General features: G+C 32.1%; 3 protein-coding genes across 6 annotated transcripts in view; 1 reads left to right on the forward strand and 2 right to left on the reverse strand.

The window, feature by feature from the left end:
- LOC113391570 (aldehyde dehydrogenase X, mitochondrial-like) lies at positions 1 to 24,365 on the reverse strand. 2 transcript variants are annotated; one of them, XM_026627577.2, is made up of 11 exons: positions 24,321 to 24,365; positions 5,945 to 6,049; positions 5,260 to 5,527; positions 4,427 to 4,543; positions 3,566 to 3,753; positions 2,616 to 2,718; positions 2,365 to 2,546; positions 1,706 to 1,870; positions 1,065 to 1,222; positions 628 to 702; positions 1 to 154 (listed from the first exon to the last, which is right to left on the reverse strand). In XM_026627577.2, exons 1-11 carry the CDS (start codon positions 24,348 to 24,350, stop codon positions 79 to 81), a joined length of 1,467 nt encoding a protein of 488 aa, XP_026483362.1. In that variant the 5' UTR covers positions 24,351 to 24,365; the 3' UTR covers positions 1 to 78. The 2 variants fall into 2 exon arrangements, with proteins under 2 accessions (XP_026483362.1, XP_026483353.1); XM_026627568.2 differs by lacking the exon at positions 24,321 to 24,365 and adding an exon at positions 7,715 to 7,883.
- The window catches only part of LOC113391587 (phospholipase A1), a 44,064-nt gene that overhangs the window by 5,402 nt on the left and 13,180 nt on the right, over positions 1 to 25,482 (forward strand). The gene's annotated exons all lie outside the window — the stretch shown is intronic.
- LOC113391554 (aldehyde dehydrogenase X, mitochondrial-like) overlaps positions 12,979 to 25,482 on the reverse strand; it is a 20,123-nt gene continuing 7,619 nt past the window's right edge. Inside the window, exons 1-11 of one of the 2 annotated variants that reach the window (XM_026627550.2) lie at positions 24,321 to 24,550; positions 20,893 to 20,997; positions 20,536 to 20,803; positions 20,338 to 20,454; positions 19,931 to 20,118; positions 15,067 to 15,169; positions 14,659 to 14,840; positions 14,015 to 14,179; positions 13,624 to 13,781; positions 13,260 to 13,334; positions 12,979 to 13,094 (exon numbers count right to left, since the gene is read on the reverse strand). In XM_026627550.2, coding sequence (XP_026483335.2) covers positions 13,019 to 13,094; positions 13,260 to 13,334; positions 13,624 to 13,781; positions 14,015 to 14,179; positions 14,659 to 14,840; positions 15,067 to 15,169; positions 19,931 to 20,118; positions 20,338 to 20,454; positions 20,536 to 20,803; positions 20,893 to 20,997; positions 24,321 to 24,350 — 1,467 coding nt within the window. In that variant the 5' untranslated portion in view covers positions 24,351 to 24,550 and the 3' untranslated portion in view covers positions 12,979 to 13,018. Of the gene's footprint in view, positions 13,095 to 13,259; positions 13,335 to 13,623; positions 13,782 to 14,014; positions 14,180 to 14,658; positions 14,841 to 15,066; positions 15,170 to 19,930; positions 20,119 to 20,337; positions 20,455 to 20,535; positions 20,804 to 20,892; positions 20,998 to 24,320; positions 24,551 to 25,482 lie in introns of those variants that run through there. The other variant, XM_026627556.2, reaches the window with a different exon arrangement.

The following is a 25,482-nucleotide window of genomic DNA, read 5'->3' on the forward strand; positions in this document are numbered from 1 at the left end:
TATATTGCAAACTTTTATTTCAAATAATACAGTGTATTACCGAGTAACAAAATCAACAAAATATTATTATTTTTTTTATTATAATAGAGGAATCTTAGGAAGTGCCACAGTAACAGTCTTTATTTCTAAATATTGATTAATACCATCCTCGCCCCTGAAACAATACATATCGATAAACATACATAAAAATATAAATCTTTGTTTATACAGACTATATATATAGGTAATATATAATATATAGGTAAGCAAACTTTTGCTTAAAGAAGTTTCCATTTTTCAGTACATTTTTTACCATCTAATTATAAGCACTGTGTTTAAATTTATTTTATTCAAAATAAAAACTAATACCAGTTTGGAAACGAACATTTAAAAAATCAGCGAAATAAACTCAGATTTTTTGCCTAACGAGTGAATAACCTAGTTATGAAAATTGCTACTTTAATTGTAATCTAACAGTATTTATAATTTTATGGGTATTACAATGAAATAAGATGCTGCGTTGATAGTATAACATTTCGTGATAGCGTGGCGTAGAACTGAGTTAGCCACGGCTAGATTGCTTGATGGCTAATGGCCCAAAATTTAAGTCACCAAATTTAAGATAATCATATTAAGAATAAAACTTACAATTCTCTTCCGAGACCAGAGTCTTTGAATCCACCAAATGGAGTTTGACTAGATACGTGATCATATGTATTTATCCTGAAAATAATGTACAGTTTTAATAACGTTAGAAGGTAATTCTTGTTTCGTAAAGTAAATATTATTTCAATTAATTATAGCTGTATACCTACCACCCGAAAGAATCGATTTAACAAAAAACATATATTATAATAATTAGTATATTAATGAATTCATGATTTTTTTAAATCGTTTTCTATTATTGGCCGAGTATTCAGACTGCGAGGTACATACCCACATCTAGTTATAAAAAATAGATATATGACAATGTTTATAATTATTAATTTATTTTAATTGCACGGACTCGGGATATACAGTGTAATTGATATTAAAATAACTAGACAGTAGAGTCTGGAAAGATTATAAATATATACTCAACTTACCACACGGATCCGGCACGGACATGTTTAGCGAAGGTCAAAGCTGTGGTGATATCATTGGTAATAACGCCAGCGCCAAGACCGTAGTTGGTGTCGTTTGCGCGGTCAATAACTTCTTCGAATGTATCGAACTTGAAAACGCTCTGGACTGGTCCGAAGATCTAAGTAAAACAGGTCACTATCAAAACGTTAATCCTTAACACTTAAAAAAATATTAGGTTATTGCAAACTTGGTTAAATGTCAACATTTCTCTCAACACCTTTTGAGTTTTCACGCTTGATTTGTTTTCATTTTTAGGAAACTTGCATGTATTACTTGCATAGTAGTAGCATTTTTTATGTAGGCAGATGGGTGAAAAAGCCACCTAGTTTATGACCCATAGACATAGGCGTCCTCATTTTTTTAACCATTATATTGTCAATGCACCTTCGACCTAGGCAACTGAGATGTTATGTCCCTTGTACCTGTACTTTCCCTGGATCACTCACACTTCAAACCGGAACAAAACAGTGCTAAGTAATACTGCTTGACGGTAGAATATATAATGAGTAGTCCACCTGGGAAGTAACTACGCTTGCACAAAGTCCTACCACACAGGCTAACCTCACCACCACATATTTTTCGAAATACAAGTTCATATAACCTCTTCTCTCGCGATCTTCATGTCGTCCTTGACATCAGCGAACACGGTGGGTTGGACGTAGTACCCCTTCCTGTCCAGCTTCCCGCCGCCCGCCACGCAACGCGCGCCCTCCGCCCGCCCCGCCTCGATGTACGACAGCACCTTGTTGTACATCTCCTTGTCGATCTGGGAACGAACTTCTCTTAGCATCGGTCGGGGAAAATGGTCGTCACTTCGAACCAACTACGGCACGATTGTTAAATTCGTTGCCCGCTATTATTCGTGATAGAGGGTAAATGTAATAGGATCTATTTTCCAACAGAAACGTTGGCATTTTACAAGCATTTAAATGTAATTAGTTACGGCTCGAGATTGCAGAGATGGCCCAATAGCCACAGCACATGGATAAGACGATGGTCGTAGTTCAAATCCAGGCAATAACACTGAACCTATGTTTATTCATAAATATATATTTATTAGTAATCTATACTCTGCATTGCAGAATAAAATCTTGATGAATCTAATACATACATTCACGTAATTAACGGTGGTAAAATATGCTTTAAAACTTTAACAGGGATAGAAATCTTTGATTAACAGTCTGTCATTTAACTAAAACGTGTTTTGATTCAATCGTAAATACATGCAACAGAATTAGTATATTATGATTTGATGTTTACCTGCGGTCCTTGTTGTACGTCATCGAAGGGATCCCCGACACACCTGTTCCGCGCGATCTCTGCGGCCTTGGTCACGAACTGGTCATAGACACCGGCCTGCACGTATGTGCGCGTACCGGCGCAGCAACATTGCCCGCCGTTCGCGAAAGCCGCCGCGTGCGCGATCTGAGCTGCCTTCTCAACTAGACGAGATCATTAAAATTATACAACATTCTTAAACCAGAATCTTCATGATTAAATAATTTACATACCATCAGCATCATTAAACACCACTAATGGGCTCTTTCCTCCCAACTCCAATGTTACTCTTTTAAGGTTGGCGACAGGAGCGGCACCTAAGATAAGTTTTCCCACCTAAAATTACAAAACTAAAATTAAAATGTTGTGATAAAAAGATATATTTTTTCTTTTCTTTTAGAATGTCGTTCAAATAAAGTACGGAAATATTTTCTTCAGGCATGTATAAATATAATCAATAGGTAGGATCAGCGATATATCGCTAAACCCAGGTTTAGATGAATAGGTTTCATCCAGATGAATAGGTTTCATCCAGATGAATAGGGTTTTCCGTCAGTTATCCTACAGAAAATTTACACAAAAAGAAGTTATATTGGACTATTCGAAGTTTTTTTCTTTCATAATTTTGGTTAGGTCTGCTTTGTGAATTATTTAATACGACTTAAGATGGTTCATGTAATGTCATTTCATTCATTTGTCATTTCATGTTTATAGTGTCCATAGTTAACAGTGATTGACTAAAGCGAATTGTTTGTATTTTTTCACCTCGACTAACATTTCACACTACGTAAAGAGAAGTTCTAATTACCCTCAATATAACCATAATAATAATTCTTAACATATTATATATAAGAGTATAAAATAAAAAGTCTTAGATTTACTGAAGTATAGGAATTCCATGTTTTTCGAAATAAACGACTTAATGAATACCCTTACGTTTCTTTTGATTATATAGGCAGTACATTTTATTTCATGTGCCATATGATAACCAGTTCATTTCAAAATAGTAATGCAAATTAATGAAATAGAGTAAATTCTTTTAATAAAAGTAAAAAAAATAACAGTTAGTCTGTGTTTCACTGCTAGGCGAAGGTAAGACTCCTCGAATATTAGAAACAAAATAAAAGTATCAGATTAGTAAGCCAATATTAGTATATTTAATTATTAATGGCTTATTGCTTACCTCTGTAGAACCAGTGAAAGCGACCTTATCCACATCAGGGTGGTGAGTGAGAGCTGCCCCAGCGGTGTGACCGTACCCGGGAACTATGTTCACTACCCCCGGAGGGAATCCTGCCTCTTTGATAAGAGCACCGATCGCGAGGGCTGTTAGTGGGGTTTGTTCTGCGGGCTTCAATACCACCGTGCATCCTTGAAATATAATTAAAAAAATGAAGAGGCAACTGCAGATCCCGATCTTCTCGAGAAATGTCCGATCGGGTCAGTAAAATACTATTGCGTTGCGGGTATTTATACTCCAGTAGGTACCCAAAAATCCTTTAAAGCGGTTGCAACTGAAATCTTTCCGACGTGGTCTATAGTCTATGCACGCTCAAAGTTTTTACCTTACTTTGGCTATTAGGAACGGAATTAAATATATACATTTTATTATATTCTTGTGTTCGCATCGGGAATTATATGTGCTTAATATTTAGGTTTCGAATTCCTTTCGCGTTTGACTATTTAAGAGAACATTATGAGTTAACCTGCATGTCTTATGTAATTCATTGACATAGATGTCGCCAACCTTACAAAATATAGTTTAGCAGCATGGTGTAATCAGCTTAAAAGATTATCTTAAAAGAGATCCAGCCTTTGTCATATTAAGACATTTATTGGTTGTGCCCTCTGCCCGTTACCTTATACTAAATAGGTTACATGAGTAAATCGTATAATTTATTTTATAAAGAAATTTTTGGTTTCTTAAGTTTACTCGCAATTGATTTAAGCTTTAAACCTTACGTTAGACCGTTTCCGATATAATAATATATTCTATAAATATTCTTATAATAATGCAGGGAAAATATATAATTTATATAAATACCTGCTGCTAGAGCTGGAGCTATTTTCCATGAGAGCATAGGAATTGGGTAATTCCATGGTATAATTTGGGCGCATACACCAACAGGTTCTTTTAAGGTCATAGACAAAACATCGCCATCTGCAAAATATGTGAGATTATACAATGTTTTCGTGGAATCATGGCGATCTGCTTGCATAACTAACACGCTTCTTTATTCAGGAGATAGCGTGATATTGTGCGTCACACAAAAGATAAGTTGAAAGTTCGAACTCGGGTACTATCACTTTCAATATTCTTTCAATATCAAAATTTATCAACGAATTTACGTTAAATATTCAATTAAATCATTCAATATGGCGCACGTTGATTGGCGTATTCCGGACGGTATATTATATATTTGTTAAAAAGTACTGCGAAAAAATGTCTCACGAAACTCACACTCTACATACATGATATTATATATAATGACTCTTATTATCGCGTAACTTAACGCTATGATATTACACAAATTATTGTATCGATATTAATTATCGATTATGTTGTAATGGTGTAATTTTATTAGGTATGTTCCTAAAACTTGGTATACTATTTTACTTGCCATTGAAGAATGTCCACCAAAATGTGGAAAATTACATGAATCTTGTAAGATAAAACTCTTACAAAGGTGGTCGTTACTTAGATCATAGTAGTGATTTATAACTACAATTTTATTGTACAATGTTGCGCTACTAAAAATAAATATCGCCTCATTGAATGAATTAATTACGGTCAAACGTTGTTTCCGTATGAGAAATGCAATTACGAAAATTAAAGAATTTTATATCGAAAAATATTAAGAACCATCAGGGTCATACCAGCAGGAATCGTGCTGCCCAAAATTTTGTCAGCTTTTCCTGCGTAGTATCTTAAGACGCTAGTTGAATAGTAAACTTCTTCTTCAGCTATTTTAACTGGTTTTCCGCAATCTAGAGTTTCGAGTTCCGCTAAGTATCTAGCTTGCGATTCAATAAGTTCAGCTAGTTTCAACAGTAGCATTCCTCTTCTCGATGCATCCATTGTACGCCAGTTTGAGTAACGATGAAATGCTTTCCTCGCTGCGGCGACAGCTATGTCAATATCAGCCTAAAAATGAATTCGTATTGTAAATACAAAATTTTATTACTTTTGTTAGTCTTATAATTCTTTAACCAATGAAAAAAATATTATTTTATACGTTTTTCTTTTGGACTTTGGTCGATTTAAGAAATTTGAACCTTTTATTGCATAACACAAAATATAATTTGTCATGTAAAATACAAGCTTTTTATTTTTTTTTATTCAAATATTTTTTTTTACATATATGTAAATAAACATACTGAATTCTCAAATTATCGGAAATTTACTTTTAGGCAACTATGGTTCTGCCGTACGTAATACTTTTTGTACATGTATAAATAAAAAAAAACGCATAACTTAAGATAGTTATGAAAAGTGACCAGTTATTTTATGATGCGGACAAATTATTTTCTGTAGGTCTGAATTTTGTAGTGTCTGTCATACCTTATCTCCTTCAGCAACGTTAGTGATGACATTTTCATCTTGTGGATTTATTGTCGGAAAGGTCTTCTTACTGACAGCATCCACCCATTCATTGTTGATGAAAAGCTGAATAAAAATATTGAGTAAATTATTGTATTAAAATGTGGAATTTTATTACACAGTCCATTTGACGGGTGTTCTTGAGGATGTGATAGTTTTCTGCGAACTAATACAGTATATATTATTGACCATTATCGCATTTTACTTAGAAAAAAACGGGTCTTCACGATAATTATATTGAAGCATAAAATAACTATTTTCTAAAGACCTACCTTTGGAGAAAACGCTTTCCTCTAAAATCTGAATTTATTACAATAAATGTAAAAAACATTAATATTTTCTAGATTTTACCTTAAAAATGTTTTATGCGTTTTTTCCCACTGTCAATCTGCATAGTATATCGGAATGGGTATTATTTATGAAAAAAAAGACAAGCTTAAAATAGGTTCAAATTATGAATTAAATCGACATTATTATCGGTAATCGTTGGAATAATAACGTTAAATGAATCACAATTTATTTTTCTATTTTGTATTATGTATTATATTTAGTCTATTCAGTCCAGATACGTATAACGCGTTCATAATTAAAATTCTATACCAATATATTTTTTTTGGAAATATTATTTTTAATACTACAAATTTTGGTCTGTATCCATTAATTGTATATAATTATTACATATTTCTGAAAAAGAGTACCTACTGAGTTGCTTCCGGCAAGCTTTAGAATCCAAATTGATGAAAACCTTATAAAATGGCTACTCAAAAGTGCTTGGTAACAAAATAATAAGGTTGATTTTGTTGTATTTGCTGGTTTATTCATTTATATATTTAAAATATTGTATTCAATCTACCAATGCCTTATGGCAATACCTCGTGCCTCGGTAATACCAAACGAATATGAAAAACACTTAAGACGTTTTATGTACTTATTAAGTAGTAAATTTTTATTTGCTGTAATTATTTATCAAACAATATCTCAAATTGTAAAATTTACTTATAAAGTAGTTGCGTTAACTTCCACCGCAGACGCCCGCGTTGAAAAATTATGAATTAAATGAAGGTAGTTTCTCAATTGTTTGAATTTCGAACGTTAATAGTGTATTAAATTAAATAAAAAATATTTTTATTAAGATAAGAGATAGTTTATAGTTTGATAGTATGAAGAAAGATTAAACTGAATATCACTCTAAATATAATTTTTGTGACATTGTTTTCATAGGGACAACTTTTTTTGTTAAACTTAAATTTGCAAATATCCTTTATTTGTTATCTATAAAATAAACCTCATTTATCGGAATTTGACAGTCGGTCAGGACAAACGATTTTGTGAGTATAATAAGTCTGGTCTGGATATATCAATAAAAAATAACTTTTGAGAATTATAAAATGTAGTTTTAAATCGTAAAACGAATAGTTTTCAGAAATATTTAAATGCTTAATGACCCAAAATTTTTTCATGTATTTCAAAACAAATGACAAAGGAGCGCAATAAATAATATTATCTTTAAATACTTATCATATGTTTAAGTTAAGCTAAATCAAATAAGAGTTGTATTTAAAAGCGTGAAACTAATATTAAATAATACATAGCAACGTGCTAAAAAAAGTGACCTTGACAATGATTACGATGTTAGTTTCAGTATCTATACAGTTAAATAACTTTCATTTGCTAAAAAATTAAAACTCATGACATCCGGCAAGATAAAAATGTGTAAACAATTTTACGTACCTTAGTATATTTCACTTCAACTTTAACCATTTTATGTTTGTTATACCGAATGAACAAAATTAAAATTCCACGTATACGCTGATTTATCGAATATCGACTATCCAGAGGGTAACTACTAATTGCAATTATAAAAAAAAAAACGCCGGTGCCGATCTGGTCCGAAGCCGAACAAAATATAATCAGATTCTGGTCAGTGAGAACTAGAACTCAGTGTTGCCGCTTCGGAAGTTTCCTCAAATTAATATAATTATAAAAGTCTACAAATTTGAAACAGTTCAATTAAAATTAAATGCGTTGATAATTTTAGTGGCACGATCATCTTTTTTTTTAATATACTCAATCTTTCTTTACGAAACTCATGGTTACGTTTAAAAGTTTTCTTCAGTAGTGTCTAGATGGCTCTGTATTTTTATTTATTGTAAGGAATGGTAGATGGCGCATTAATGTGAAAAAAATGCACACTATAAAATATTAATTATAATATTCATTCACTATTTCTCAAAAAATAAAGCATATTTATATTAAAACGTAATCCACATTTATGTGAGTCACCCACAAAATAGAATACGGTTTCATAAATAGTGGAATAAGATTTTTTTTATAATATAATTAATATTAATCATTTTTTTAAGAGCGTAGTTTGTAAGCGTGGGAATTAATTTTAGAACACACACATAGGTACTTTCCAATAATACAGTTGCATTGTGCAGTGTATCGTACGCATCCCCGGAGACAATTAGTTGCTTGTTTTCGGTGTAACGAATAAATTAAATTTTCATTGCGCGTTCATAACGTAGGATTTATAAAAATACATTTAATTACGAGTAATGTATTAGCTATAAGGTTGTCACTCGCAAACGCAATTATAAATTATTTGTTAGCATAGGGTGCGGTCAGAGTGCATTAAGATGCCAAATATTCATTATGATTTTTATTGTTTCCACTGCTTTCGTCTAACTAAATAATAATAATTATTTTCTTGATATTTTAAGGTTGGTAGATATACCGAATTAAATTAACGTAAAGACACATTAAATAATCACTTCTTAAATTTTATAAATATAAATAACGGAGTTAAATATAATTTTTTTCAATACTCTATTTTTAAGTAAAATATTCGAAAAAAATATTTTAAATCAACTTCTAGTCCATTTCGGTACAAATACTATTTTTCATAGTGAGCAATTCGGTTTTACAAGAGGTCGCTCGACAACTGATGCGAGAATAGCACTTCTTAAACATATTTACGATGCTTGACAAAAATCACAGAATGCTATTGGAGTATTCTGTGATTTGTCTAAAGCATTTGATTGTGTAGAACACGAGACGCTTCTTTATAAGCTCAAATACTACGGTATTAAAGGTAAAGCTCTTGATCTCATTGCTTCCAGCAAGTTTTCATTAATGGCATAAAGTTTTCTGGATCTACGTTATAAATGAGTGTTCCACAAGGATCAATTTTGGGTCCCTTTCTATTTCTACTATATATAAATGATCTTCCTTTCTATGTTAAAGGTATTTGTGTTATAATGTTGTTTGTTGACGATACTTCACTGATTTTTAAGGTAGACAGGAAAAAACTGACTATGACGATGTGAACGGTGCATTATCACAGATACACGATTGGTTTACAGTAAATAATTTAGTTTTGAATACTCAAAAAACAAAATGTGTAGTTTTTACCCTACCAAATTTTAGAAAGCAAAATTATAATATATCTTTAAATGGTGGCCGTCTTGATGTAGCCAATACTACGGTTTTTTTGGGAATAGCATTGGATTCCAAACTTCAGTGGAGTCCTCATTTATCGTCCCTGACAGGAAGACTCAGCTCCGCAGCATACGCGGTTAGAAAAGTTAGACAACTAACTAATATTGGTACCGCTAGTCTAGTATATTTTGGTTATTTTCACAGTATTATTTCATATGGCATATTACTTTGGGGTAATGCTGCAGATATTGAATCTGTTTTTATTTTACAAAATTGAGCAAACCGGTCTATTTATAATCTTGGAGCTAGAGACTCTCTTCGGGATGTTTTTAATAAAGTTGGAATACTCACTGTTGTAAATGTAAAATAAATGGGGTACTTTCGTACGCCATGGGGTAGATTCATATAGGGTAATTAAAAAGATCATCGAATCGAATCAAATAAAACATCGTGAGGAAACCTGCATGTGTCTAATTTCAATGAAATTCTGCCACATGTGTATTCCACCAACCCGCATTGGAGCAGCGTGGTGGAATATGCTCCATACCTTCTCCTCAATGGGAGAGGAGGCCTTTGCCTAGCAGTGGGAAATTTACAGGCTGATTATGATTATGTAATTAAAAAGCCAATTAAAATCGTTAAATTTTTAATAATTATTACAAAAATATTTATTTATTAAAGAACTAACTTAATAATATGTGACTTGACTAATGGTCGATAAATCTTTCCTGAGAAAAATAACAAAAATAAAATCGTTCATCCTTCGTTTACTTTTTGATTATTCTAAACTTTACAATCAGTATATATGAGATGTTTACAATAATTTTGTATGGCATCGTTGTACAGTCTTTGATAATACAACGATCCTTCAGATTCCTATGAATTACTATTATTATTGTCTTACGACTTCTGGTGTTATAGGAAGATATGTTTTTATGCATTTTATTTCATAAAAAATAATTTAGATATACTGGTGGTTAATGAAATTTAAGGGGGTACATTCGTACACGTACGAATATACCCCCTGTCTAACTGTCCGAATGCACCCGATGCCTTTACACAAAATTAAAATACAACTATACATATACAAAATCTAAATTAGTTTCACAAATATAACAATTGAAGCTCAAATTAAACAATGTTAATATTAATCAATCATCACCATTTTGTAAAAAACATAACAATTCTACTTACAATTACGAACTAAGCTAAGGTAAAAAAAATACTTAAAAAATTGGTAAGTAGTGTTTCTAAGGTTTCATACCTTATGGGTAAAAACGCGACCTTATTATTAAGACTCCACTGTCCGTCCCTCTGTCTGTCCGTACGTCTGTCGATCACCAGGCTGTATGTCATGAATCTAGACAATTAAAATTTTCACAGATTTTTTTTTAATTGTTACATACTGTTTATTTTTTAATTATTCCTTTATTTTTTTATGTCTTCGATAATTTTCTTTACGTTTTCCCATTTAATTCTGAATTAGATAGAAATTAAATAGATAGAAGCAAAGATGAGGAAAACAATAACCGGTTAGTAATACTTACTTACTGAGTTCATCTGGTTTCTTGAAAAGTAAAAATTAACAATTGCGTCCCACGACACTCGCGCCCCACCCTTATGGTAACTTGTCTATGTGTGCGTAGACGTTTTGCGAAATTATAAGAGTCGGCTCGAAATAAAAATTGACGTGCTCTCACCTTGGGCTCTGGGGAGGGACTGAAAATTTATTGACAGCGATGTCGAATAATAAGTCAAAACCGTCAAATTATTTTCTCCATACTAAAATGTATGGACGCCGAATGCCAAAAAGTAAGCAATATTTAAATAAAAATTACTATAATATTGTGAGATAAAATAGAAATTGAACACGGTGAACTTATTATTTACACTTTTGTGACCCCATTTAACCAAAAATACATGTATAAACTAGCCGCTAAATAGCTTAAAAAATGTTAATAGAAAAGGTCGATTTCAGTGTTTGGAGTGATGTTGACGATTAATTTACCAGGTTATTGATACAAATTTTATAAATATCGTCCGGTGAAACTTGAGATATATCTATTGAGATACTGAATGTATTTTTTTATCCATAATCAATGCTCCAGTTTTAAGATATTTCGAAAATAGTAAGCGCTATTTTGGCGTTCCGCAAGGACTGTCCTCTTAAGAAACGCTTATTTCTAAATTAATCATGCATAATATTAATTCGAACCGCGAAAGTAAGAGTACGTGAATATTACGGATTCAAACCTAAGCAAGCATCACATTTTTTTTCTTTTTTTTTCTCGCTGGAAAAACGCGTTACGCGCTTCCCCCACGTGATGGACGTGGGGGGGTATGTGGGACAGGTTGCCGAGTGCGCCCCGGTTAATGGAATACCATCTAAAAAGCCATCCGTACCCTCTCCGTCTTTTCGGCGGGCGCCACGGGATTGCTTTCGCATGCTATCGTGACGCCCTGAGAGCAAGCATCACTGCTCAACCTAAAGAATTATAAATGAATGCTGGACGGTGAAGGAGAAAACCGTAGGGAAATCTATGTGTCTGAAATTATTTTCTGAACTTATACCAATTCTGAGTTTAATTTGAGGTCTTTGTTTATATTTTGTTTAATTTATTCATAAATCTATAATTATATTTTCTATCGAATCTATTTACAATTTAAACAAAGATAATTAATGAAACTTTCATAAATACTTTTAATATCGACTATCGTCACTAACCTTATAATAAATATGTTAGATATTTCTTACAAATATGGCAATTTCGAAAATATACACAGCAGTCAAAGTGAGCACAAACGTGTGAAATAATGTGAAAGAAAACGAGGTTCTTCGGGGCCCTCTCAGAATGGGGGCCCTGGGCACGTGCCCATATGGTAAACATGGTAATGATACTGCATAATATTTTCCACAATGCATAACTTCAGCTCGTACATAAATTTTATTTAATCAGTCGTTAACAATTGGTATCAGGCAGTCTATCGTGTGCACAGTCTAATGTGCATTCTCACACTAATATGAATTTTTGTTTTTCCTTCAATTTATGTTTAATAGCTCGTGGCTTAAATTTTATATAACTATGTCCAGTTTTTAATATTTTTTTGTAAGATTGAATGTGCTGTGTTTATATAGTTGTTTTATGTTTAAAAGTTTAGTTTTTCTTTGTAGGTTTCTTAAATTTTATAGTATTTTTTACCAATATGTCATAAAAAAATAATAAACCTTAAAAAACTGAATTCGAGTACGAAACGTTATACATCCGTGATAGGATCATCAAACTATATTTGTGTTAAAACTAGCAATTTCGAAAAAATACATTCATTTAGGATTCAGATTTTTTTGACATCCGAATTAACCATTCTTTTAACGACGTTTTTTGTTGTTTACGATGATTTTAAATGCGTTATTTAATACTTATAATGAAGAAGACATATTAGGCTAATGTTTAAAGGGAAGGAGACATCAAAAAATTAAACCCTTTCTTTTTTGTATATTGAAACGAACACAGAGTATAATGGCAGGGAATAAATAATAGCACTTGGTATAGGTTATGAGGTTTACAGTTTTATTTGGTTTATATCATTATAAAATTACATTCCGAATTTCTTTGGCAGGTTGATTGTAACAGTCTTGTTCTCTAAATATTGCTGGATGCCTTCCTCGCCCCTAAAAATGTTTAAAAATATATTAATAAGCCGTCATATGCGGAATAATATTGATATACTCATCACATTTATATTGATTAGATATTCGATCAAAGTAAAATGAATTTTGATAATGATATCAATTATTTATTATAGAAAATAATTAATCGATAGATTGTATACTTACAATTCACGGCCAATACCAGATTCCTTAAATCCTCCGAATGGAGTTTGGGGTGCGACATGCTCGTATGTGTTTACCCTTAAAAATAAACAAATAAAATTTAATAACTTTAAAAAGTCCCTGGGCTATGGTTGCTGCACCATGCTGTTCCAATACGGGTTGTTGGATAATTATGTTAATGATCATGTAAAATCCTTATAAAATGAGTTTTTGTAATGTATTTTAAAGGTATTTCGTAATAATTACAAGTCTAGTATTATTTATGATAAAATTAATCAAGAAAGAAAGACTTGATTTTATATTTCACAAATTCTTTCTAAGATGTAAGTATAAATAGTATTATATATATAAGTCTTTATTTAGTTACCACACAGTTCCTGTACGTATATGTTTAACGAATGACATTGCGGTTGTGATGTCGTTAGTAATGACACCGGATCCGAGACCATAGTTGGAGTTGTTCGCCCGGTCGATTACTTCGTCGAATGTTTCGAACTTGAGAATACTCTGCACGGGTCCGAAGATCTTGAGGAAAGAAATAAATTTTATAAAATTATTATAATGTTCAAAAAGTAACTTTAAACATTCGTGATGTATTATTATAAATTTATTTTAACCGATACGGGATTTGTTTTTCATCGAGCTGTTTGTAAGATTGTGCCCACAGATGCATCTCTGTCGAAAAGATCGCCATTAAAATCGTATGTAATTTAAAAAAGATTGTTTTGTAGATAAATATACATCACAATGAGTCTGACCTCTTCTCTGGCAATTGTCATGTCATCCTTAACATCAGCAAACACGGTGGGTTGGATAAAGAAACCAATTTTTCCATGTCGGTCTCCACCAGCAATGCAACGAGCACCTTCTTTCTTGCCCGCGTGGATGTAACCCATGACTTTTGTGAACATGTCTTGGTCAATCTACAAAAGTAATAAACATTCAAATTATATAAAGTTTGTAATTCGAATGCTTCTAGTTATTTAACGTTAGTTTGTTATTTAGAATATTTTGTTATTCATGAGAAAAAATCAATCAAATGGTTTGACCATTTTTTTTTACTAGGTTCCCAATCGATTTTTTTTTTCTAAATTTATGAACAATTCCATGTGTCAGTTTTATGAAGCTATGTTGTCGTTAACGTAGGTAGACATTTTTTTGTTACATTGTTGAATATTATTAAACTAGTCTTCGCAACAATTTTTAATTTATATTTTTTTTATGGTTAATTGAAATTGACTTTTGTTTCAAGTTTAGGATTGAAATATTGATTTAAATAGTTTTTGTCCCTAGAAAAAACAGATTTAAATGAGATTTTTTATACAACCCAGCAACAAAGACGGATATGAGTTGTAATTGTTATATTTCTTGTATGTGTTATTGTATTATTATTATTTCTTACCTGTGGTCCCTGTTGAACGTCTTCGTAGGGATTGCCAACAGTTCTGTTTTTAGCAATTTCAGCGGCTTTGGCTACAAAAGCGTCATAGATACCAGACTGGACATAAGTCCTAGTGCCAGCAACGCAGCATTGGCCAGCGTTTGCGAAGGCAGCTCGGTGAGCGATTTGTGCTGCTTTTTCCACTAGAAATTAACACAATTTTACTCAGTAAAATTTTGTGATATCTTATCATAATTATAAATTTTAAATCTTTTGCTGACCAAAAATAATAATAATACTAATCCAAAGGTATGATGGTGATATCATCCTCATCAGTTAATCTACCACAAACAGTACAAATATATTATATTGATATTCATCGATTTGAATTGAGAGTGAGCCAATTAAATTACAGGCATTGTTATTTACCATCAGCATCGTTGAAAATAACCAAAGGACTTTTTCCACCCAGTTCTAGAGTGACGCGTTTTAGATTTACAGCAGAGGCACCACTCATGATAATGCGCCCAACCTGAAAAAAAAAATCAACATAACAGATGTAAATTTGCTAAGAAATTTATAGTATGGTTTCAGGGAGTATTTAAAGTGTCTGTCTCTTTTTGCAAATCAACAGTTTACTTGTTTTAATCACGCTGATCTTGAATGATATATTATTCATATAATCTTCGACTTATCAACATGATATTCAGAGTTAATTACCGTAGCATTCGGCTAAGATTGATGGTTATACTTTCATATGAATATGCTATGCTAATTAGGTACTCGCAGGACGACTCTTCGCATAACAATAAAATGATAATACTGTCATAGATATGTATGACGAGAATTCAAATATATTCTAATGACGATTTATTGAAACGTGTCTTAATAATTCTCATTAATATTAATATAGTTCTCTGGATTCTGGAATCTGGATTTTTGTTTGATTTTGTGTTTGTCTATAAATAATTCCGTTTACGTTGAATATTATACTCATGTATTTAAATCAGAAAGGAACGTAACTTTCTATTTTCTTTACAATAGAGTTCTTAAGTTATTTAGGATCTCTGAGTGAAATTGTCGTCTACTAAACTCTAGACAAATAATTGGTGGTACATAAAATTTCTACATACTACATACTATATTCTATACTAGCTGTGCCCGCGACTTCGTTCGCGTAGTTGTTGGAAACACTATCATGATTATCGTTTGATTGCTCACGTTGGTTTTTGTTATTATAATCGTCAATAAGATTTAATAATATGTTTTACAGTACTTCAGCGTAGATTATATTTTTAGTTTTATTTTCTTGTGGTAGAAGAACATACTGATTTTGCCCGCAACCCGATCTTGACAACGCGACATATAGTTGGCCGTGTGAAAAGCAGTCTTGACGTAAATCGATTCCTACGTGTTTAAATGTTTGGCCCTGTGATTTATTAATCGTTTCGGCAAAAGATAACTTAATGGGAAATTGAATTCTTTTAAAATTAAAAGGTAAATCATTTGGAATCATTGGGATGCGAGGTATAAGCACTGTTTGACCAACTGCCGGACCAGTCAAAACTGTTGCAACGATCACGTTATTGCGAAGGAATTTTACTTGAAGGCGGGTCCCGTTACATAAATTTGGTGGTTTAAGATTTCTGAGTAAAATTATCGCAGCACATATTTTTAACTTCAGGGAATGTGGTGGAAGGCCGCTCGGGTTTAAAGAATTGAGAAACTCTTGTGGGTAATAGACAGCATCTTCTTGATCCATTACATTATCAATAGAGGTGTAGGTAGTTATATCGCCTGGAAGTTTGGTTAAAATTAGGTCGTTAATTTCGTCAACGCTACTATTTCTCGCCGCCAATATTGCCCTTTGACACATCCATTGGTAATCTTTATTTTCTATTTAGACGATATTAGGGTAAACTTTTGATATTAAATCCTCTATGCTAGTCACTTTTTCTCCTAAATCGCGATCAATTTCAATTTTATTTTCAGAATGAGGTACTTTTCCATCTCCTATTAAAAGTAACTTTGAAGGAAAATTTGTACTTCCTCCCCCCAAATGTGCTCTCATATTCGTAGATAGTTTTAAGGTATGGACAAATTTCCATAACGGTGAACTTTTAAGGCAAGACCTTACAATGTCTGCTCTAGTTCCTCTTAAAATTACCGGTAAAGTTTGTCGAAAATCCCCAGAAAACATAACGGTAATCCCACCCATAATTTTATCACAACTTCTAATATCTCTGAGAGTTCTATCTAGAGCCTCTACATGAGATCTATGGATCATGGTACATTCGTCCCAGATAATTAAAGAAACGTCTTGTAAAACTTTACCCAGAGGGCCATTTTTGCGAATAGAGCACACGCTATCTTTTTGTAAAGAAACAGTTAGAGGCAGTTTAAAAGTGGAATGAGCTGTGCGTCCACCTGCTAATAAAGTTGCCGCAATTCCTGACGACGCAACTGCCAAGGCTATTTTTCCCTGAGACCTTAGTTTTGCTAATATGAAATTAGTAATAAAAGACTTTCCAGATCCACCTGGAGCATCCAAAAAAAATATTTTTCCTTCGTTAAAACGAATACTGCACATAACACGATTGTACGCCGTCACCTGGTCATTAACTAATTTTGGTTCATTTTCAGTAATATACTCATTTAATTCATTTACATCATACGGCTTCCGTAGTGCTACTTCTAAAGGATCTAAATTATTATGTGAATTATTCCTTTTTGATGCAGGAAGCCCAAATTCAGTCAATGATTTATCTGAAATTTCATGAATTTTATCTTCAATTAAGATAAGTCTATCATTGTATACGTTATCAGTATAGGCTAATGTTATATCCTGATTTTCATTACGCATTCTGTTTAATATATCTTCACATAAATCATTGCGAAATTTATTCCATAACTATAAGGGGTAAGATGGCTGGCAAAATATAAGGATGATTTGATTCCCGTTGTCGATTCACCGAAGTTCGGAAATTTTGTAAGGCTAACCTCTGTGAACGTTCAACGCTCGATTCCCTAGCACGATGTTGTTCACTGACCGTTCTTTGATTAGCTAACCTCTGCGTATTGTCTTCAGCTGTTTCATTGCTACGCAAAAGCCGCAGACGCTTTGCATTAGCAGTCTGCCGAGAAAGGTTAGTTCTTTTTCTAGGCATTACAGTGACGAAAAAGATAAAAAAAATGTAGGTATTAAATTTAAACCAAAACGTATCTTGTAATCAATAAAAACAAACATATGGTAAATAATTAAGTACCCGATAATATAATGAAATCTGTATTGAAAAAAAAAGTATTATAAAGGTTATTTAATTATTTCGATATTTTATCGTAATAAAAAAACCATATATGTTTTAATAAACAAAAACCTAACCAAATCAGAATAATTATGCAGATGACAACCACTTCTAATAAACAAAAATTTTGACAAAAAAAAAACCGACTTCAAAAGAGAAAAAAAATAATATGCTCTAAAAAGTAAAAAATAATTGCTTATTATTCTACAACTTAATAATCAAGTAACTTATTCTACTTACCAATATGTAGGTACGTTCTGTGTTTCCACGCAGGGAGATAAGTATGTACCTACCCACTTTAAATCTAACTTAACGCAAACCTATGAATAACAAACAATGATCACAATATTTTTTAGATTTAAATTATGTAAAATGAAATTAAAAATATTTAGACTATTTAAAAGTCAGCAAAGTTATTACGATAATATATTATAGTTAAAATTATTGTCCTTTATAATAAAAAAAGAATCATTAAAATTGGTTGGCACAATTTTGAGTTATTCACCTATTTATCGCGCACATACATAATGCACATTTCAAGACTTATATCGTTTTCATAGGGATACCATCATCGTAACAGGATAAAATTAAAATGGGACCTCACGGGAAGCACTACCTTTCAAACAAAAAAAAATTATCAAAATCCAGTGAAAAGTTATGAGGTAACAAACATATAAAAAACAAAAAAATACAGACGAATTGATAACCTCCTCCTTTTTGAAGTCGGTTGAAAACAAACAATATTAACTTAAACGTAATAAGATAAACAAACCGAACAATAAGAAGTTTAGATTGTTTCTCCTTTGGTGTTATTATTTCATAAGGTGATTATAGTACAACCGTGTTGAATATGCTTGAACGTAATAGAAATTAATTGAAATATTGAACTACTAATTTATTTGTGTAGTCATTTTAATCGATATTCACCTATTTGCTTATTTGCATAATTTATTTTCTCAGTGATGATTAATCTGCATCGGTGAAAGTATCGCTCGCCATTTTGAACTTTTTTACGTGTGTAATGTAATTTTTATACCTTATTTATACCGTGAAACGTTTGAATTGTTTACTTGCAAAGTACGAAGGAATGTTCATTGAAATTTTATCTTATATCGTAAGTTAAAACTACAGCAGATTATGATTTAAATGTAATCGATTTTAAACGATAAAAAATAATGAGCAAATAAGCTGATAACAAAACCTAATTTTGATAAATAATTTAACTATTAAGAATGTTAATTTTTTTAAGTCGTTATGTGCATTGCTACTTCGCAGAACTACACCCGCGGGTGAGAGTGGCGAGCGCGGCGGCGGGGCTGACCCGCCTCCCCCTCAGCTGCCGCCGCGCCCCGCCTGCTAGCACACTCTTAACAAATAGACATATAGTGTCACGGACTTTTTTTTTATTATTAAAAGAGGAATATATCTTTCATACACATTTTTTGAGTAACTTAAAACGTTTATGCTGCGCACGCATCGAAAGTCCATAAATGTGAATAATTTTCCCCGTTTTTGCAACATTTTTCACTGTCGCTGCGCTCCTATTGGTCGCAGCGTAATGTTAAATAGCCTAAAGCCTTCCTCTATAAATGGACTATTCAACAAAAAAAGAATTTTTCAAATCGGACCAGTAGTTCCTGAGATTAGCGCGTTTAAACAAACAAACAAACAAACTCTTCCGCTTTATATATTAGTATAGAAGTATAGATACTACAATAATTTTGGCGTATAAATTGAACTTTTGACTACTTTGATTTCGAATTATTCCAATTATGGATAAAATTTATTGCGAATACTATACCATGTCCAATAGCCTATAAAGATTTGTGTGTATTTCCGTTTTTCCTAAAGTTCATACTATTTCCAATGTTTTCAAAATTCATAAAGGTTTTTTTTGTAGCTTTAGCCGTTATGGCTGCAAAGTTTGCTGACCCATTCCAAATTTTTACTCTATATACTATTTCTATATTTGAAATCTAATGACTTACTTCAGTTGATCCCGTAAAGGCCATTTTGTCGACTTTAGGGTTGTTGGTGAGCGCCGCACCAGCAGTGGGTCCATATCCAGTAATAACATTGACCACTCCTGGAGGGAATCCGGCCTCTTTGATTAATGCAGCTAAAGCCAGTGCAGTGAGAGGAGTTTGCTCAGCCGGCTTGATGACAATCGTACATCCTGTTTATAAAAAATATCTTGATAATATATTTTTTTCTTATTCGAAAGAAAATAAAGTTTCAACAAAGTCTTCAGAAAGTAATTTTATGTCGACACAGTGCTTAATACCGATAACACGATAAATCTAATTCTTATCATTAAATTAGTATTTGTACTAATTTCAATTATTTCCTTTAGGTACTCTATTTTTGTTACTTAATATAAAAGAAAAGATTGTACCAGCTGCCAGCGCAGGTGCGATTTTCCAAACAAACATGGGAATGGGGTAGTTCCATGGCAGGATTTGACCACAAACGCCGACTGGTTCCTTTAAGGTCATGGATAGAACTTCGCCATCTGAAAAGTTCAATTCCTTTTTAAAGTAAGTTAAAAAAATAACATAAATGAAAGAAAAAAAAAGTAACAAGGTATATTTACCTGCAGGGATAGTGCTCCCCAAGATTTTGTCAGCTTTTCCGGCATAATATCTGATGATTTGAGTTGACCAAGCAGCTTCATTTGTCGCTTGCGAAACTGGTTTGCCGCAATCTAAAGTCTCGAGTTCTCCCAAGTACTTGACATCTCTTTCTATAAGATCTGCCAACTTGTGGAGCATTCGGCCACGTTGAGAAGCATCGAGTAGCCTCCATTCGGAATAACGGTGGAATGCCTTCACAGCAGCTTCTACTGCGATGTCTACATCAGCCTAGTCAAACAATATTAAATTATTTACTATTTTAATCAGCACTTGGTTAGGGAAGAAGCTGATAATTTCAAAAGAGCTTAGATTGGTACCTTATCTCCTTCAGCGACTTGTGTGATGACGGTCTCATCTTGGGGATTGATGGTAGGAAACGTTTTCTTGCTGACGGCATCCACCCATTCGTTGTTGATGAACAACTAAACATACAAAGGCTATTAAAGTTTTTAGTTTATATGCAAAGATTTAATGATTATTTTTCCTTAAATTTTCTTGTATATTTTATGGTATATTTATGGACCAGTAAACCTCTACCGTGTTTATTTTTTATCTATCTTTAGATTACAAATAAAAAAACGCTATAAGTAATTGTCATATTCATACAAATCTAAGTAATCCGTAAGCAAAACGAAAAGTTTCATGATTATAGTAATCAAACATGAATACACTACGAATCTTATTTATTTCACCGTGCTACTATACCTACTCCTGATAAAAATGGTGACAATGAGTTTCCATTTTATATCTCCACTGGTCGAACGTTCCTAATTCTTACGGATAATTTTTTTTTTAATAATTGTATTAAAAATAACCTTACTGTTAAATATTTCCAATTTAAAATGGCAAAACATAACTTCTCCTTTATCCATTCAATGAATGTCAGTTCAATTGAAGATAATATTGACGTTAATTCATACCTATTGTTAGCCGTTATTTACGTCTGCCCACAAAGGATCGTTTGTGCTATTAGATACAATTACCTACTGTATATGCTTCGCAGAAGTTACAAATACGAACGAATAATCAATACACACAAAATCGCTACTTAAAGATAATTATATCCTTTATATTAATAAATACATAAGTCCATATTACACCATAACTGTATTGCCTTTTATATCTCTTACTAGCCATCTAATACTGGCTTTTTGCCTTTACAAGTCTACGAGAGAGCGTGTTTTTAAACATTCATGTTAAAACTGCCAAACGAGTCCATATTGTACGAACAAAGATTACGTAACGGATTTTTTTATTATTTTATTTAACTATAATTAGATGTGCGTGTATGGATAGGCAGCTAGTAGACGATAGTCTGTGAGAGAGTTATGCTCCAAATCTAATCTATTGTTCCGAGTAAGGAAAAATTTGGGACAAAGTTGATCTTTAATAACAAGATTTTCAAATCCTTATACTGATTACTTTCAAAGTAATATAATATGTTCTGCGTTATTAGCTAGTTTCTATAAAGGTTCAAGTGTATCTGCCATTCGTCTCCAAATTCTTAATGTTGTGAATTAACAATTGAGCGACGCATGGAGGTTTAGCCTCATTAGATCTGGGGCTGAATATATATATCTGGTCACGGACTTTTATCTTGAAATTTTTAGCGTTAATTATTTTATTAAATACATCGGTTAAGGTTATCGAATATTTATATTATTCAGATATATATTTATAATATGTATATCATTAAAAGTTTTAGGTAATTACTTTAATCGTTTGTTTATATGTACTGTGTTTTTTTTATGAATGTAAAATATACGGTTGGATAGTACTGTAGTAGATTGTATAAAGCACTCGCTGACCGCAAGGCAATAAAACAACAGTGCAGTATGCGTGTACGACGAACCGCTTATCGATAAATACCATTTGTTCTGAGTTTGTTATGTATTGTGAAGAATAATCTATCAATGGTTTCGGTTTTTAAGTTATACTTTATTGTACATATTTATTTGTTTCAGTTTGATAGATGACATATAATTATATATTTTTTTATTTTAAATACTTAAACATAAATATAGTATAGTTTTTTAATATTTTAGTAGCGACTTACTCCGGTTTCGCACGGGTGCAATGTATCTGTCATGTAATATCATGTCATGTCAAATGGTCACTGAAGGCAACCAACCACCAGACACCACTAGAGAAACAATAAATTTACGGTTTTTGGATTTTTTTCTATGCTTTTTCTACAAGATATTGTTTCTTGGCAAATTTTAGGTCAACGGTAAGTTTTCCAAGAAGTTTTGTTTCCGTTTGCGAATGTATTGGAAAAACGACATAAACAACCATATCTTTTGAATGGTAGATTTAACGTTTTGATTTTGTCATAGCTCCAAGGCACCGCAGACTTGAGTATTTGGTATTAATTTCAACTTTATACCTCTACGCGTTCCCAAGAGAGGGGAAGGCCTTGACGGACAAACATACATACAGATAGATGGACAACGAAGAGATCTTAAACGGATACGTTAGAAGTACGGAACCCTAAAATATTCATTGAATTTTCCAATTTGTGGTATCAGTGCCCAATAATGTTAATTTTGGAAACATTTTGGACTATTTATTTTAAAGGTACATATTTCCATTTCATTATTTCTATAGTATTTTTTAATGGACGTCTAGTGACACGCCCCCCTCTCTGGCAGTACGGTTTATTTCCATTATTTACTGCTCACCTTTATATAGGTCACCTATATGACATAATCGGTAGTAGGCAAGCATTTTATTATTTTGGATGTTTCATACGATAATATTTAATGGAGGTTCTTAGTAAGAAATATATGTCTATCTCTTAGGGATAACTCACATTAATCATTTTGTAAGATACTTTTACGAGAAAAAATGGCGTATTTTCGAAGCGATTTTAAGATATACAGCATTAATCCTTATCCAATTAAGTACCTTAAATACATTGTGTATATAATATAGATCAATATGGTCCTTTACAGCATGTAATTTAAATTAATATTTTCGAAGATATTACAGATTTAAAACAGGGATAAAGCGGTTTGTATTGCGTAATGACTGAAAAACTGTGAACGTTGTAAGACATCCTGTAGTATATTTAGTATCAGCATTACACCCTTGCGAAGCCAGGGCGGGTCGCTAGTTTTAAATAAAAACAAATTACCTTTACATGCAAAATATTAACAATATAAATTTATTTCGTATTTTTTTATATATAATAATAATAACAAGTTTTTCCATGTATTTCATACACTCCCATATACAAGTTTGAGAATAAATATATATGTAGGTACATTGTACTTTTCTTAGAATTCTAGCAAAGTCAATAAAAATCCATTAAATATTGACAAATACGGCATAATACAAGAATACGAACGCAACATCTGGATTTTAAAACTTACTTTATAAAGAAGCAAATACACAACGGTCTTGGACGGAATAATAAATTATTATCTAATTTTTTTTGTTGATACCAAGATTATCAAATAAATTGGTTTTTATTGCTTAATCTCGCGTTCTTTTGTAGTGAATATTATGTGATTATAATGACGTGTGTTACATTTTAAATATAACACAATTCACTAATATCACATAGCAATCATATTGCATATCGAAATTTAAATGTATTAGGCATAAATATTTCTGTAAAGATTCGAAGCATATTATAAACTTCATTCTACTTTTAAAAATCGAAGGTAATTAATACAATTGATAAACACGATCAACAAAAATAATATTTGAATATTAATTAATAAATATATTTGAAACTTACCTTAGTGTATTTAATATCAACTTTAACCATTTTTATTTAAATAAACAACGCACACAACCGGTCTCGTTCGCTGTCAGCGATGTACAAGTTGTACTAACACAGACGAAATATGTACGTTAGTTTCTGCCAACGGACTAAAATAGATCGACTGGAATGATTGATAACAAAATGTACACTTGGAGAATTCAACCGCACGCACTTAAACACAGATCGATGAATCAAACCATATGACACAATATACGAAGTTGGTACAATATAATGACATAAGACTGTTTGCGTTTAACTTAATTCGTTAATTGTTATTCCGTAGAAGTACCGTCTCGTCGTAGTCGAACAATCACTGCTATAAATATTTTTCTATTGTACATCACACACATAAAAGAACTACTTATTTATAAATACGATACTACATAATACACATACATACGATAAGGTGTTATCACTTAATACCGATTTCTTACTGATAACTTTAGGGTTCGAATTTTGCAATAGATGAGATTGTCAGATCTTGCAATAAAAAATACGAGTACTATTTTTAAATAAACATATATGTCTCTATTTAAAAGCATTATGTATAATTATAAAATACTAGTTGTCGCCCGCAACTTTGCTCGTGTTTGAGGGGTTAGTTGTCAGAACATAGGCATAAAAAGTAGCCCATATCCTTCATAACAAATTTCATCAAATTCGGTTCAGTGGTTTGGCTGTTAAACGGCAACAGACACACAGTTCAAATTTATAATATTAGTATAGATATAGGTACAACTGTTTTTGCCTTTATTAATATACTAGCTATTACCCGCGGCTTTGCTCGCGTAGAATATGAATTTATTTACAAATTAACTTAAAATATTACGTTAATGTAAGACCTCTTTGTATACTACATTGGTGTGTATTTCAGCCTTTAGGGTAGAATATTCAGAAACGCTTAAATGCGAATCAACTCAATTTTTATCGGTAACCCAAAAATAAAATTTCGGGCTTCTAACTTCGAAATGATGGACTTTTAGACTATCCTATATACGAAATGACTACCCAATTTCTCTCCTTAGGGTAGAATATCAAGAAACGCTTACATACGTATCTACTCATTTTTAATCAGTAGCCTAAAAATAAAATTTCATGCATCTAACTTTAAAAATGACGGACTTCCAGACTATCG

Source organism: Vanessa tameamea, chromosome 10 (genome assembly GCF_037043105.1).
Source record: "Vanessa tameamea isolate UH-Manoa-2023 chromosome 10, ilVanTame1 primary haplotype, whole genome shotgun sequence".
NCBI classification, from domain to species: Eukaryota; Metazoa; Arthropoda; class Insecta; order Lepidoptera; family Nymphalidae; genus Vanessa; species Vanessa tameamea.